Below are 14,587 nucleotides of genomic sequence, written 5' to 3'. Positions count from 1 at the left end.
GAGGGTCCCGGGGCATCAGGGACAGGGTGCCGGAGGGTCCCGGGGCATCAGGGACAGGGTGCCGGAGGGTGCCGGAGAGTCCCGGGGCATCAGGGACAGGGTGCCGGAGGGTCCCGGGGCATCAGGGACAGGGTGCCGGAGGGTCCCGGGGCATCAGGGACAGGGTGCCGGAGGGTCCCGGGGCATCAGGGACAGGGTGCCGGAGGGTCCCGGGGCATCAGGGACAGGGTGTCGGAGGGTCCCGGGGCATCAGGGACAGGGTGTCGGAGGGTCCCGGGGCATCAGGGACAGGGTGTCCGAGGGTCTCGGGCATATGGATAGGGTGTCAGTGGTTCCGCAGAACCGGGCATGCCGGAGATTTTCAGAGATTGGAACAGAGGGCCCAGTGTGTCTCGATAAACGCTCAGGTGGAGAGGGTCTTCAGGTGCTGGATCACACATTTTGATTGCCGTTTTGATGATTACGTGGCTGTTCGCAATAACAAGCGACTTGCCCAAGTTCTTCCTCATCAACCCCGACCATTTTGATCATATTTTGAATCATGTTGCCATTAGTCTCAATAGAAGTCTTTCTATTTTCCATTCCCCTCACACTACGTTTAACAGAATCAGAGTTCGAGTATGATTTGGTAAAATTCTTACTTGGGTCAGAACAATTATGACTTTTTTTTCCATTAAGAAAGAAAATGAACAGCACTTTTCGCCATCTCACAATATTCCAAACATTTTCCAGTCAATTATGCTCCCACTTTATGGTGTTCTTTACATCTAGAGTCATAGAGATGTACAGCATGGAAACAGACCCTTTGGTCCAACCAGTCCATGCCGTCCAGATATCCCAACCCAATCTAGTCCCATCTGCCAGCACCCGGCCCATATCCCTCCAAACCCTTCCTATTCATATACCCATCCAAATGCCTCTTAAATGTTGCAATTGTACCAGCCTCCACCACTTCTTCTGGCAGCTCATTCCATACCTGTACCACCCTCTGTGTCAAAAAGTTGCCCCTTGGGTCTCTTTTATATCTTTCCCCTCTCACCCTAAAGCTATGCCTTCTAGTTCTGGACTCCCCAACCCCAGGGAAAAGACTTTGCCTATTTACCCTATCCATGTCCCTCATAATTTTGTAAACCTCTATAAGGTCACCCCTCAGCCTCCGACGCTCCAGGGAAAACAGCCCCAGACTATTCAGCCTCTCCCTACAGCTAAAATCCTCCAACCCTGGCAACATCCTTGTACATCTTTTCTGAACCATTTCGAGTTTCACAACATCTTTCCAATAGGAAGGAGACCAGAACTGCACACAATATTCCAACAGTGGCCTAACCAATGTCCTGTACAGCCGCAACATGACCTCTCAACTCCTGCACTCAATACTCTGACCAATAAAGGAAAGCATACCAAACGCCACCTTAACTATCCTATCTACCTGCGACTCTGCTTTCAAGGAGCTATGAACCTGCACTTCAAGGTCTCTTTGTTCAGCAACACTCCCTAGGACCTTACCATTAAGTGTATAAGTCCTGCTAAGATTTGCTTTCCCAAAATGCAGCACCTCGCATTTATCTGAATTAAACTCCATCTGCCACTTCTCAGCCCATTGGCCCATCTAGTCAAGATCCTGTTGTAATCTGAGGTAACCCTCTTTGCTGTCCACTACACCTCCAATTTAGGTGTCATCTACAAACTTACTAACTGTACCTCTTATGCTCGCATCCAAATCATTTATGTAAATGAAAAAAAGTAGAGGACCCAGCACCGATCCTTGTGGCACTCCACTGGTCACAAGCCTCCAGTCTGAAAAACAACCCTCCACCACCACCCTCTGTCTTCTACCTTTGAGCCAGTTCTGTATCCAAATGGCTAGTTCTCCCTGTATTCCATGAGATCTAACCTTGCTAATCAGTCTCCCATGGGGAAACTTTTCGAATACCTTAATGAAGTCCATATAGATCACACCTACCGCTCTGCCCTTATCAATCCTCTTCGTTACTCCTTCAAAAAACGCAGTCAAGTTTGTGAGACATGATTTCCCATGTACAAAGCCATGTTGACTATCCCTAATCAGTCCTTGCCTTTCCAAATACATGTACCATCCTGTCCCTCAGGATTCCCTCCAACAACTTGCCCACCACTGAGGTCAGGCTGACTGGTCTGTAGTTCCCTGCTTATTCTTACCACCCTTAAACAGTGGCACCATGTTTGCCAACCTCAGGTCTTTCTGGCACCTCATCTGTGACTATTGGTGATACAAATATCTCAGCAAGAGGTCCAGCAATCATTTGTCTAGCTTCCCACAGAGTTCTTGGGTACACCAGATCAGGTCCTGGGAATTTATCCACCTTTAACCATTTCAAGACATCCAGCACTTCCTCCTCTGTAATCTGGACATTTTGCAAGATGTCACCATCTATTTCCCTACAGTCTATATCTTCCATATCCTTTTCCACAGTAAATACTGATGCAAAATACTCATTTAGTATCTCCTCCATTTTCTGCGACTCCACACAAAGGCCACCTTGCTGATCTTTGAGGGGCCCTATTCTCTCCCTAGTTACCCTTTTGTCCTTAATGTATTTGTAAAAACCCTTTGGATTTTCCTTAATTCTACTTGCCAAAGCTATCTCATGTCCCCTTTTTGCCTCCTGATTTCCCTCTTAAGTATACTCCTACTTCCTTTATACTCTTCTAAGGATTCACTCAATCTACCCTGTCTATACCTTACATATGCTTCCTTCTTTTTCTTAAGCAAACCCACAATTTCTTTAGTCATCCAGCATTCCCTGTACCTACCAGCCTTTCCTTTCACCCTGACAGGAATATACTTTTTGGATTCGTGTTATCTCATTTCTGAAGGCTTCCCATTTTCCAACCGTCCCTTTACCTGCGAACATCTGCCCCCAATCAGCTTTCGAAAGTTCTCGCCTAATACTGTCAAAATTGGCCTTTCTCCAATTTACAACTTCAACTTTTAGATCTGGTCTATCCTTTTCCATCACTATTTTAAATCTAATAGAATTATGCTCGCTGGCCCCAAAGTGCTCCCCCACTGACACCTCAATCACCTGCCCTGCCTTATTTCCCAAGAGTAGGTCAAGTTTTGCACATTCTCTAGTAGGTACATCCACATACTGAATCAGAAAATTGTCTTGGACACACTTAAGATATTCCTCTCCACCTAAACTTTTAACACTATGGCAGTCCCAGTCTATGTTTGGAAAGTTAAAATCCCCTACTATAACCACCCTATTATTTTTACAGATAGCTGAGATCTCCTTACAAATTTGTTTCTCAATTTCCCTCTGACTATTGGGGGGGGGGGGGGGGGGGGTCTATAATACAATCCCAATAAGGTGATCATCACTTTTTTATTTCTCAGTTCCACCCAAATAACTTCCCTGGATGTATTTCCAGGAATATCCTCCCTCAGCACAGCTGTTTGAATAGATAGCTAGAATCTTGATTTAATGTCTCATTAGAACTGTGGTACTTCTGACAGTACAGTACTCCCTCAGTTCTCCATTGGCAGTTAAATCTTGATTGTGTGCACGAATTCAACACTAAGACTTGAAAGTGAAAGACTTGGACATGGGACTGCTCCTAATTGAGCTATGGCTACCATACCATTGGAAAGCGTATAGTGGTGCAACTCTCAATGAATTATTAAGTAAAAGGATTAGAATTGTATTATTAAGAAAAGCCAAGTGAACAAGTATGAAGAAGTGTTCAACTTTGTTTTATTTTTCAGTTTGCTGATTCAAAATAACTTCCAGGAATAACTCCAGATTAACACCACAAGCAAGTCAACCTTGATGATATTGAAAATTTAGTAAGGTTTTCAAAGTTTTAATTATATTGAATAAAATACAACAACTATAAAAAATCAAGGTGGCACCCATGTACATTTATTTTTCAGTTGATGAAATTATGGTTTCTGTAACATGGCGTCAGTCAGTTATTGAAGTCTGCAATAACAAAAACTGTGGCCAATTTTGTCATTATAATTTTTGGTTGTGGCTCGGTTTATGGTGCTACCACCTTGGAGTTAGAATGTTGTGGGTTCAGGTCCAAGTCTTGACCAAATAAATCTATGCGTTTCCGAGGGAGTGCTGCACTGTCAGAAATGTTTTGGGTGAGGGTTAAGTCAAAGCTTTGTCACCTTGTCAGGAAGATGTAAAAGATCCCAAGCCTCTACTTGAAGAATAAGAATCCTAAGCAATATTTATCTCTCAATCAACTTTGCAAAATATCAATGTATCTGACTGATGTGATTCCTTTACTCTAACAGCCACAATGCACTTAATTGGTTGTAAAGTGCTTTGGAGTCCTTTGTTTTTGTGAATGTAAATACAACTCATTCTTTTCTTGTTGGGCAGCATGTAATCCGGAGGTGGGGGGGGAGAACACTTGGGTAAGGATGAAACATAGCCATTCAAAAATAAATAAGAGAGAAGTTGCATAATTGGGAGCAGGTATAGCAGGAGAAAGTGAGGACTGCAGATGCTGGAGATCAGAGCTGAAAAATGAAGGGCTTATGCCTGAAACTTCGATTCTCCTGCTACTTGGATGCTGCCTGACCTGCTGCGCTTTTCCAGCAACACATTTTTCAGCAGGTAGAGCATGCAGAATATCATCTTGGATATTTCTCAATTCGCCAGCTATTTTATAAACTGAATTAATTATGTTATCTGGTGCTATGATGCCTTTATTGGCTACTACAGAGATTTTTAAACTGATTCTAAGCATAACAGCGAAATGGTCAGTTGTAGAGTGAAGATGCAAATTCCTGGCAGAAACTGATAATGGTAGAGTTTCACAACTTTGCTTTTTTTAAAACATCATAAACTAATCCAAGGTTTCCATTTGAACAATATCATTTCTCAGATACAAGCGTGTTCTATATGTGGATAATTATCTGGGACACTGAGCATGGCTGAAGTTGGACCACTTAAAGTCATAGAGTCATCCAACACCGAAACAACCCTTCAGTCCAACTAGACCATGCCGATCAAACTAGTCCCACTTGCCTGCGTTTAGCCAATATCCCTCCAAACCTTTTGTATTCATGTATTTATCCAAATGTCTTTTAAGTGTTGTATTTAGACTTGCATCCACCACCTCCTCTTGAAGCCCATTCCACACACGAACCACTCTCTGTATAAAAATGTTTGCCCCTCGTCATTTTAATATCTTTCTCCTCTCACTTTAAAAATATGCCCCTTAGTCTTGAACTTCTCCACTCAAGGGACAAGACCCTTGCTATTCACCTTATCTATGCCTCTCACAACCACACAATAAATTACCTGCTACACTGGGTCCTAAGCAGACCCTCTGCAAAAATACACTAATCTGCAACCTATCTGCTTCACAGGGTCCTAGAAAGGATCACTTCACTGGAAGCAGTCACAATCCACTCCACCAGACCACCATTCCACTCAAATGTAAGAAACCTGCGAGGAAGCGGGGTAAGCGTGCCAGCCTGCTAATAAGACTGAGACTTTGCGGTTTCAAGACCCCCTTCCTAGCTTACTTCTTGCAAAAATACAATCTCTGGAGAACAAGATGGACAAACCCATCACAGCTCAGTTTCCAGCGTGAACTGCAGGACTGCTGTGCAATCTGCTTCACAGAAACCTGGCTCAACCCATCCATTCCCGACTGTGCACTTAAGGCTGATGGTTTTTCTATCCATCATATGACCATCCAGCGTCCTTGGGTAAGACAAAGGGGGAAGGGTTTGCCATTTAATTAACAACTTGAGGTACATAGACATTGCAACCCTGAGCAGCCATTGCTCCCCAAACCTTGAATTCCTCATCATCAAATGCTGCCCCTTCTATCTACCACAGGAATTTACCACTGCTATACTAACTGCTGTGTACGTACTGTCACAAACAAAGGTTGAGGAAGCTCTGGATGTACTGTACTCCACCTCTTAACACCCTGGAGATGGAATACCCCAAGGCCCTGTTTATTGTAACTGGCGACTTCAATCAAGTCAACCTAAGGAAGGTGTTACCCAAATACCACCAGAATATTACCTGCCCTACCAGGGGCCCAAACATTTTAGACCACTGTCACACCACTGTGAAAGATGCCTACCACTCCATCCCCCTCCCTCATTTCGGCAACTCCGACTATAATGCCGTGTTTCTTCTCCCGGCCTACAGACAAAAGCTCAAGCAGGAGACCCCCTCACGGATACAGGTTCAGTGCTGGTCGGAGGAGGCAGTGGATGAAATCCAGTGCTGTCTAGAATTGGCTGTTTGGGCCATGTTCAAACAGTCTGCAGGTACCTTGGATGAATACGCCACCACCATCACAGACTTTATCAGCAAGTGTGTGGAGGACTGCATACCGAGGATGTCAATCCGGGTGTTCCCCAACAGGAAACCATGGATGAATCAGGACATACAAAACCTGCTAAAAACCAGGCGTGAGGCCTACAGCTCAGGAGACCCACTCAAATATAAGGAATCCAAGTAAGACTTTTGCAGAGCCAAGGACCAATACTGATCCAAACTAAAGACTCAGATAGACACCCAATGACTATGGCAAGGACTGAATGACATCACAGGTTCTAAAAAGAGACAGTGCAAGATAGCAGACAATGACACATCCTTCCCAGGTCATCTCAACGCCTTCTGTGCTCGCTTTGAACAGAATTTTGGCGGAGAGGTAACACCTATTCTGACAAGTCCTGACAAACCTATCCCAACAGTCACTGCATCAGAGATCAGAGCAGTTTTCCTACGTGAATCCAAGGAAAGTGATGGGGTCAGATGGAGTACCAGGCCGTGCACTCAGAGCATGCGCAGATCAACTGGTGGAGATTTTCTCGGACATCTTCAACCTTCCCCTGCAGCAGACCACTATCTCTGCCTGTTTCAAGAGGGCCAACATCATCCCTGTGTCTAAGAAGGCTCATGCAGCATGTGTCAATGACTACCGCTCAGTGGCCCTGACTTCAGTGGTCATGAAGTGCTTTGAAAGGCTGATCATGGCATTAATCAGCTCCAGCCTCCCCACCACTCTTGACTCACTCCAATTTGCCTATTGGACCAACAGATCCACATTAGATGCCATATCACTTGCCCTTCACTCCTACCTAGAACATCTTGACATCAAGAATAGCTCACCAAGAATCCTACTCATTGACTACAGTTCAACCTTCAACACTATTATCCCCTTGAGACTGATTATTAAACTTGGTGATCTTGGACTAAGCACCACTCTCTGCAACTGGTTCCTCAGTTTCCTGACCCACAGACCACAATCAGTGAAGACTGGGGACAATATTTCATCCTGACTAACACTCAACACTGGAGCCCCCCAGGAGTGCGTACTCAGCCCCCTACTGTACCCATATGTGCGTCGCCAAATACCAGACTAATGTCATTTACAAGTTTGCTGATGACACCACCATAGTCGGTCAAATCTCAGATGGCGACAAAACAGACTACAGACATGAAGTGGAAGACCTGGAAAAATGGTGCACTGAGAACAACATAGCTCTCAATGCCAGCAAAACCAAGGAACTCATTATTGAGTGGTCATCCACAATAAGCTTCACAACAAGCATTTTCATGTGGATGCATTGGTTACAAAGGCACAACAATGTCACTTCCTCAGACAGCTGAGGAAATTTGGCATGACAGTGAATATCCTTGCCAACTATTACAGGTGCACCATTGAGAGCATTCTGTCTGAATGTATCACTACCTGGTATGTCAACTGTACCATTCAAGATCAGAGACAGTTACAAAGAGTGGTGAACTCGGCCCGGACAATCACAAAGGCCAACCCATCATCTATGGAATCCATCTAGCAGGCCCGCTGTCAAGGAAAGGCCACCAGTATTCTCAAAGATCCATCCCACTCTGACAATGTTTTTCTACAACCTCTACCATCAGGGAGAAGGTACAGAAGCCTGAATACACGCACCAGCCGGTTTTGAAACAGACTCTATCCTACAATTGTTAGAATACTAAATGGACTCTCAAACTCTTCGCGTGTTTTTGTTTTTGCCACTGTTTACCTATTATTTACTTATCTATGCTACTTAACTATGTGATCTGCCTGTGTTGCTCGCAAGACAAAGCTTTTCGCTGTGCCTCGGGTACACATGACAATAAATTAAATTAATTCAATTCAGTTCATGGTTTTGTAAACCTGTATAAGGTCACCTTCAACCTCCTAAGCTGTAGTGAAAAAAAGTCCCAGCCCATTTTTATAACTCAAACTCTCTCTTTCTGAACCCTCTCCAATTTATAACTATCCTTACTATAGGAGGGGCAACCAGAATTGGGTGCAATACTCCGGAAGAAGCCTCACCAGTGTTCTATACAATGTCAACATGACATCCCAACTCCTATGCTTAAAGGCAATGAAGGCCTTCTTAACCATCCTGTCTATCTGTGACACAAACCTCAATGAATTATGTACCTCAGCCCCTAAATCTCTCTGTCTACACTACCCAGGGCCCGACCATTAATTGTATAAGTCCTGTTCTTGTTTGTTTTACTAAAATGCAATATCTTGCATTTATCCAAACTAAATTCCATCTGCCAGTCCTGGGTATATTTATGCAGATTTGTCTATGGAATGGTTGGCCAGCACTTTCCATTTCAAGAGGAGAAATTTGAAAAGTATAGAACCTGACAGAAGTCTTACTACAATTAAAATGAAGTTTGACTTATTTCCAAACCATTTGCTCCCAATCGCAAAATTCAATGTCCTGATTTTGGAAGTCTGTGCTAAATACGCATTAGCTAATGAGTGTGTTTTGTTCTTTCAGATTTCTTTTGTACGTAGATTGTGACTAATAACGAAGAGGAAAATGAATCGATTTATGATGGAACTGCCACTAATTGGGATTCTTTCACTCAGTGGACATCATATGGTGAAGATTATTATTTTAAATTGACATTACTTTTCTAATAGTATGTATGCTAGCATTGAATCACTGAATGTACAGTGCAGGTACCCCATATTTAACATCGTGGTCTGGTTCCTGAGAATTGGTAATGTAAGTAAAGCACCTTTAAATTGATCACAAGTTCTGCTAAAAATTTTGTTGAACCTCAGACTTTTGTTGCTGAATGAAACAAACGCCAACATTGAATTCACTATCATTCCTTCTAGAAGATAATAGGGTTGCTATATAAATTCACTCTTATTTGAACATTTTATCCATGGATTGAGGACAGAGAGCAGTACTCAATTTGTTATCAAGGAAGTATATGTTATTCGGACATTCACCAATATAAATTACATCAAGGTTTGTGTATGTTTATTTCCATTATTATATGTATGACATTCCATGGTTGTTCTCCTTTGTCCTAGAAACACTTGTTTAATTGATATCTTACTAAAAATAGATGTTGAGTGTGTCCCATGAAGTTGGTGGGATATTTTTTTGGACTCTTCTGCATGATGCCTGGGCCATTTTAACCCCTGGACCTTAATTGAAACTTTTTGTACTGCTTCCTGACTTAAACTAACAGGGATGACAAAAAGCCAGAAATCTCGCCATGCCTTTTGACGCACCTGACTCTGGTCAATGGCTTTCTCATACTTTCTCCTGAGTAGGAAATGTTCAGGGGTTGCTGATCAGATGACTTTGACATGGTGACATACATGATGTATAATTAGAAATACCAATGTAATTTGAAGAAACAGATTTAAAAATTATTCAAGTTGCTGTAGCTTTGCAACACTTCAACAAGAGTTATGTGCCAATTCAATTTTTTAAAATTTAATTTGCATTTCCTTTCAGGTTGAAATATTCTGCCAATATCTTGATAATAATAGCCATAATTTAGTTGGAAATAGTCCAGTACAAAGCAACCTTTCAAACATCAGCTTTGGAATGTTAAAACAAGCCCTGATAGCAATTCACATTTTATAAATAGGTTTAGTTGGGGAAATTAGTTATTTTAAAACAATGATCCTCTAACTTGCATTGAGCTAACTGATTGTTTTGTACTTTCAGTGTCTTCTGCGCTGCTGGTTCAGGGTTGCTTATGCCAGCAGAAGAAATGTAAGAATTGGTTTTGTAAGGAGGTACAGCTGTCTTCCAGGTAAGTTACTACACAGAGCAAAAGAGAATGGCACAGATGTGGTTTGGTCACAAGATAGTTTGGAAATACAAAGCCCTTTGCTTATTTTATCTTATTTTCCCAAACCAGCAATTATACTTCATTCTAGCATAGCACTCAGCTGCTTATTGGATTAGTTCTTGGCCTCAACCAGCATAGTTGGCAACCAGTTTCAGTGGTGGGCATCCTTTAAATAAAGCACAGGTTGTGATTATGACAAAAATAGGATTTTTACCTACTTATAAGTATATTACATGTTTAATTGGTAAGATACTGAGAAATGCAGAGAAAAAGAAGGACCTTGGTCTCAGGTCACAATAGGTCATAGTTGAAGTACTTTGAAGAGTTCTGATCACCAAATTGAAGTAATAATTGTATTGAAGAGGGTAGAGAGGAGATTTGAGGATGTTTTCAAAAAAGATGGTTAGCACTCCTGCCTCTCAGTGCCAGAGTTTGATAGCAGCCTTGGGTGACTGTCTGTGAAGTTTGCATATTTTCCTCATGTCTGCATGGATTTCCACCAGGTGCTCCGGTTTCTTCCCACTGTTCAAACATGTTAAATGGATTGCCCATGCTAAATTGACTGTAGTATCTATGGATGTGCAGGTTGGACTAGCCCTGATAAACGTGGGGTTATGGGGATAGTATGAATGGCTATTTGAAGGGTTGGTGCTGACCCAGTGGGCCAAATGGGCTCTTTCTACAATTGGAGGGATTCTATGAGTAGAGAAGTTTAGCCATGAGAAAAAAAAATGGATAGGCCGGGGTTGTTTCCTTTTGAAATAGAAGAGGCTGAGATGACCCTTTAATTGAAACATATAAAATTTTGAAGGGGTGTGATTGGATAAGAAGGACATTTCTTCCCTTAGTTGAAAGATGAATAGCAAGGAGGCATTAATTCAAAGCAATTAGTCAAATGCTTAGAAAGATGTTGAGAATTCTTTCCCCAGAGGGTGGTTGAAGTTGCAATCTCACCACTTGAGTGTGAGAGGCAGAAAACAACCTCACTGCATTTTAAAAAAGTAATTGTGTATGGAATTGAAGTGTTTTAGCCTACAGAACAACTGATGAGAAATGGAATTAGTTTGGATAGCTCTTTTATGAGCAGTACAACCAGAATGGGCTGAATGCTTCATTCTATCCTTTCAATTTTCCCATCTTTCTTTTATAGGAGAGTTTTACAGCACAGAGGGCTGGTGTAACTGTTTGAAAATTTATTTCTGTAAATTTTGTTACTTTGTATTATCAATTTGAGGTGCATAATTTTATCAGCAAGTTCCACCAGTTAGGGCATGATCTATGTACTCCCTGAAAGTGGCAATGATAATGACAGGAAGGAAAGATAATTGAGTGGGTTGATATGGATAGATACTTGCCCCCTTCTGTCACCTCCTGCCCAAGATGACCACCACCAAACCTCAACATCTAAGTCCTGTGCAAGAAACTCCATGGACAGCTTTCTTTACCTACCTCCAATGAAGCCCCCTAAATGGTAAATTAAGTGACTCTTCAGGTTCTCAATGTGCCATCAATTTGATTACCTTCCTTCCTGACAGACAAGTAACTTAGGAACTTGTGGGCGGCACGGTGGCACAGTGGTTAGCACTGCTGCCTCACAGCGCCTGAGACCCGGGTTCAATTCCCGCCTCAGGCGACTGACTGTGTGGAGTTTGCACGTTCTCCCCGTGTCTGCGTGGGTTTCCTCCGGGTGCTCCGGTTTCCTCCCACAGTCCAAAAGATGTGCAGGGTCAGGTGAATTGGCCATGCTAAATTGCCCGTAGTGTTAGGTAAGGGGTAAATGTAGGGGTATGGGTGGGTTTCGCTTCGGCGGGTCGGTGTGGACTTGTTGGGCCGAAGGGCCTGTTTCCACACTGTAATGTAATGTAAAAAAAAAAAAATGTAAAGTAATTGCTTTCCCAGTAAGAAATCCAAGGCGATCTGGTTTGGAGCAAGTGGTGAATCTCCATCTGCCCCAGTCTTAAGTAAATTGGGGGCATGGATGAGAATGCAGTGGAGTGGCTGCAGGAAACAACAACCCCCCCCGCCTTGCAAATTGTTAATAATCCACTTTTCCGAATAGGGTGAGTGGTGAAGCTGCCAAAGATACTCAAAATTTTATACTTAAGATCTCAAGTTGACCAGGGTTAATGAAAACATATGAATTCTGATTTCCATTGCATTACAGGTGATATTAAGTCATTGCGCACCATTATCAATCCGGATATCTCAAAGTAAGTCACTCAATTAGCAGTCGATATGTTATGATACAAAGTTAATATAATGGCAAACTGCTGCAGATGCTAGAAATCTGAAGCAAGCAATGAGAGAGTTGAGAAACTGAGCTGATCTGGCGGCACCTGAGGAAAGGGAAATAGAATTTAGAATTCAGATACATTTTTAATCTCTTTACTTCAGGAACGTAGTATTGCCAGAAAAAGAGTGCAACAAGGTTCACCAGACTTATTCATGGGATAGCAGAGGAGTCTTATGAAGAGAACTCTGGCAGCTGGGTTTCTATTTTCTATAAAAGGTTTGAAGAACAAGAGGTGATCTCTTTGAAACCTACAAAATATTTAAAAGGATAGACAGGATAGATGCAGGTAAGATTATTCATCTGGTTGGGCAGTTCAGAACCAAGGGGCTCTCTTTAAAAATAAAGGGGGACTTGTTTTAGGTGATGAATCTTTGGATTCATGTACCTCACAGGGCTGTAGAAGCTCAGTCTTTGAGCACTTTTAAAGTAGAGGTTGCTGCACCCTTAATTATCAACGGCACAAAGGTTTAATGGATAGTGTAGGTAAAAGGCATTAGAGTGTTCCATTGGCTAAGGTTGTATTAAATAGTGGAACAGGATCAATGAGCTGAATGGCCTATTCCTAAGTTTCTATTACAGTACTTCATATAATTGTCTGTATAATTAACAGTAATAGTCTGTTTACTAATAGGGAGCCAAGCTTCCTTTTGTAAATTAAAATTTTCAGCTGTTTGCTTGTGACTGCTATTATCCTTTGCACAACATTGTGGAATATATACCTCTTTCTGTCAATGCTAATTGTTACCATGTTTGGATTCTCACTGGTCCTGATAAGAATTGTTTAAGTTTCTGAAGGCAAAGTGTTTTGAGGCTCCGTGTAGTTACTCCTAATATGTGCTTAAGTTCCAGATTTATTTGCAACTTGTTCATATTCTGTCATTAAAATCTCCAGAAGAAAATAGTATTGTCATTAATTGATTGAGCATAATAAAGGCAATTTCAATCTGTACCATTTGTCACCCAGAATTTTTAAAGTCAAAATGAACAAAACAGTGTAGTTTATCTGTTATTCAGAAAGTCAATCTGTATTGGCAGAATACGGAACATTGGGATAATGGCTCATATCGATGCAGGAAAAACCACAACCACAGAGAGAATGCTTTATTATGCGGGATACATCAGGGCACTTGGAGGTAAGGATACAATTGCTCACCTGATCAAGTCTCTTCTCATTACAGTACAATCTAATGCATTCTTTGAAAAATTAAATGAAGATAAGCAATATGAATCTTTGTCAAGAAAGTATACATCTGCAGATTCTGCAATATCTACGGAATATTCTGTTGTAGTTGTGGTCCATTGACATGCAAAGTAATTGAAGAGACTCATTCTCCATTAACATCTGTCCACAGATTCTCTCCTCCAGAGTGGTCTGGTTAAGCTCAGAAGATCAGTGGAATTGGAATATGGGCAAAACATCATGATCTGCCAAAAAGGGCATTGTGTGCTATAATTGTAGGATGTTTAAATAAACACTTTGTGAAATCTTATTCATAATTCCATATTACATACGTTGGACTGTTTCTCGTATGAGGGGAGATTGGATTGACTGTGCTTGTATTCACTTAAGTTTAGTTGAAATGAGAGAGAATCTCATTGAAACATATAAAATTCCAGCAGACACATGCAGGAATGGTGTTTTCCTGGCTTGGCTGTGGTTCCAGAACAACAGGTCACAGTCTCAGGAAATGTAACAAGCCATTTGAACTGGGATGATGAGAAACGTTTTCACTCAGTGGGTTATGAATCTGGGGAACTCTGCTTCACAGAAGACTTTGGATTCACTGAATGTGAATAGCCCTCGACTTGATAGGCTGTATGGCCTACTCCTATTTTCCGTATTACACAGTAACTGTGATTTGGGCTCCAATCATGTAACTCTAAAAGCACAGGATCTTCTATTTCTTTGTTAGATGTTGATGATGGAGACACAGTGACTGATTTCATGGCACAAGAACGTGAGCGTGGAATTACCATCCAATCAGCTGCTGTTACTTTTGACTGGAAATCCCATCGGGTAAATTTAATAGATACACCAGGTAGGCAATCACAAGATCACTAAACTACATGTGACTGAATCACTGGTTTCAAAAGAAAAATTTAGTTCTTTTAGAGTAATGGTCAGTTTTTCAAAATATTTATAGTTGCCATTAAGATTATTTTAAATAGTTGC

The 14,587-nt window shown here is 41.8% G+C and overlaps 1 protein-coding gene across 7 annotated transcripts in view; it reads left to right on the top strand.

Moving 5' to 3' along the window:
• gfm2 (GTP dependent ribosome recycling factor mitochondrial 2) overlaps positions 1-14,587 on the top strand; it is a 62,215-nt gene that overhangs the window by 663 nt on the left and 46,965 nt on the right. For 3 of the 7 annotated variants that reach the window (XM_043707480.2, XM_043707471.2, XM_043707463.2), the window contains exons 2-7: positions 3,749-3,829; positions 8,798-8,902; positions 9,995-10,082; positions 12,286-12,331; positions 13,450-13,547; positions 14,328-14,453. In XM_043707480.2, the coding sequence (XP_043563415.1) occupies positions 8,840-8,902; positions 9,995-10,082; positions 12,286-12,331; positions 13,450-13,547; positions 14,328-14,453 (421 nt within the window). In that variant the 5' untranslated portion in view covers positions 3,749-3,829; positions 8,798-8,839. Of the gene's footprint in view, positions 1-3,748; positions 3,830-5,371; positions 5,466-5,768; positions 7,921-8,797; positions 8,903-9,994; positions 10,083-12,285; positions 12,332-13,449; positions 13,548-14,327; positions 14,454-14,587 lie in introns of those variants that run through there. The other 4 variants (XM_088000180.1, XM_043707466.2, XM_088000183.1 and 1 more) reach the window with 3 other exon arrangements.

This window comes from Chiloscyllium plagiosum, unplaced genomic scaffold (genome assembly GCF_037043375.1).
Source record: "Chiloscyllium plagiosum isolate Xiang-an unplaced genomic scaffold, Cpla_swu_hap1 HiC_scaffold_2, whole genome shotgun sequence".
Lineage (NCBI taxonomy): Eukaryota > Metazoa > Chordata > Chondrichthyes > Orectolobiformes > Hemiscylliidae > Chiloscyllium > Chiloscyllium plagiosum.
The sequence above is the reverse complement of the archived record's forward strand: the minus strand, read 5'-3'. Positions and strand labels throughout refer to the sequence as shown.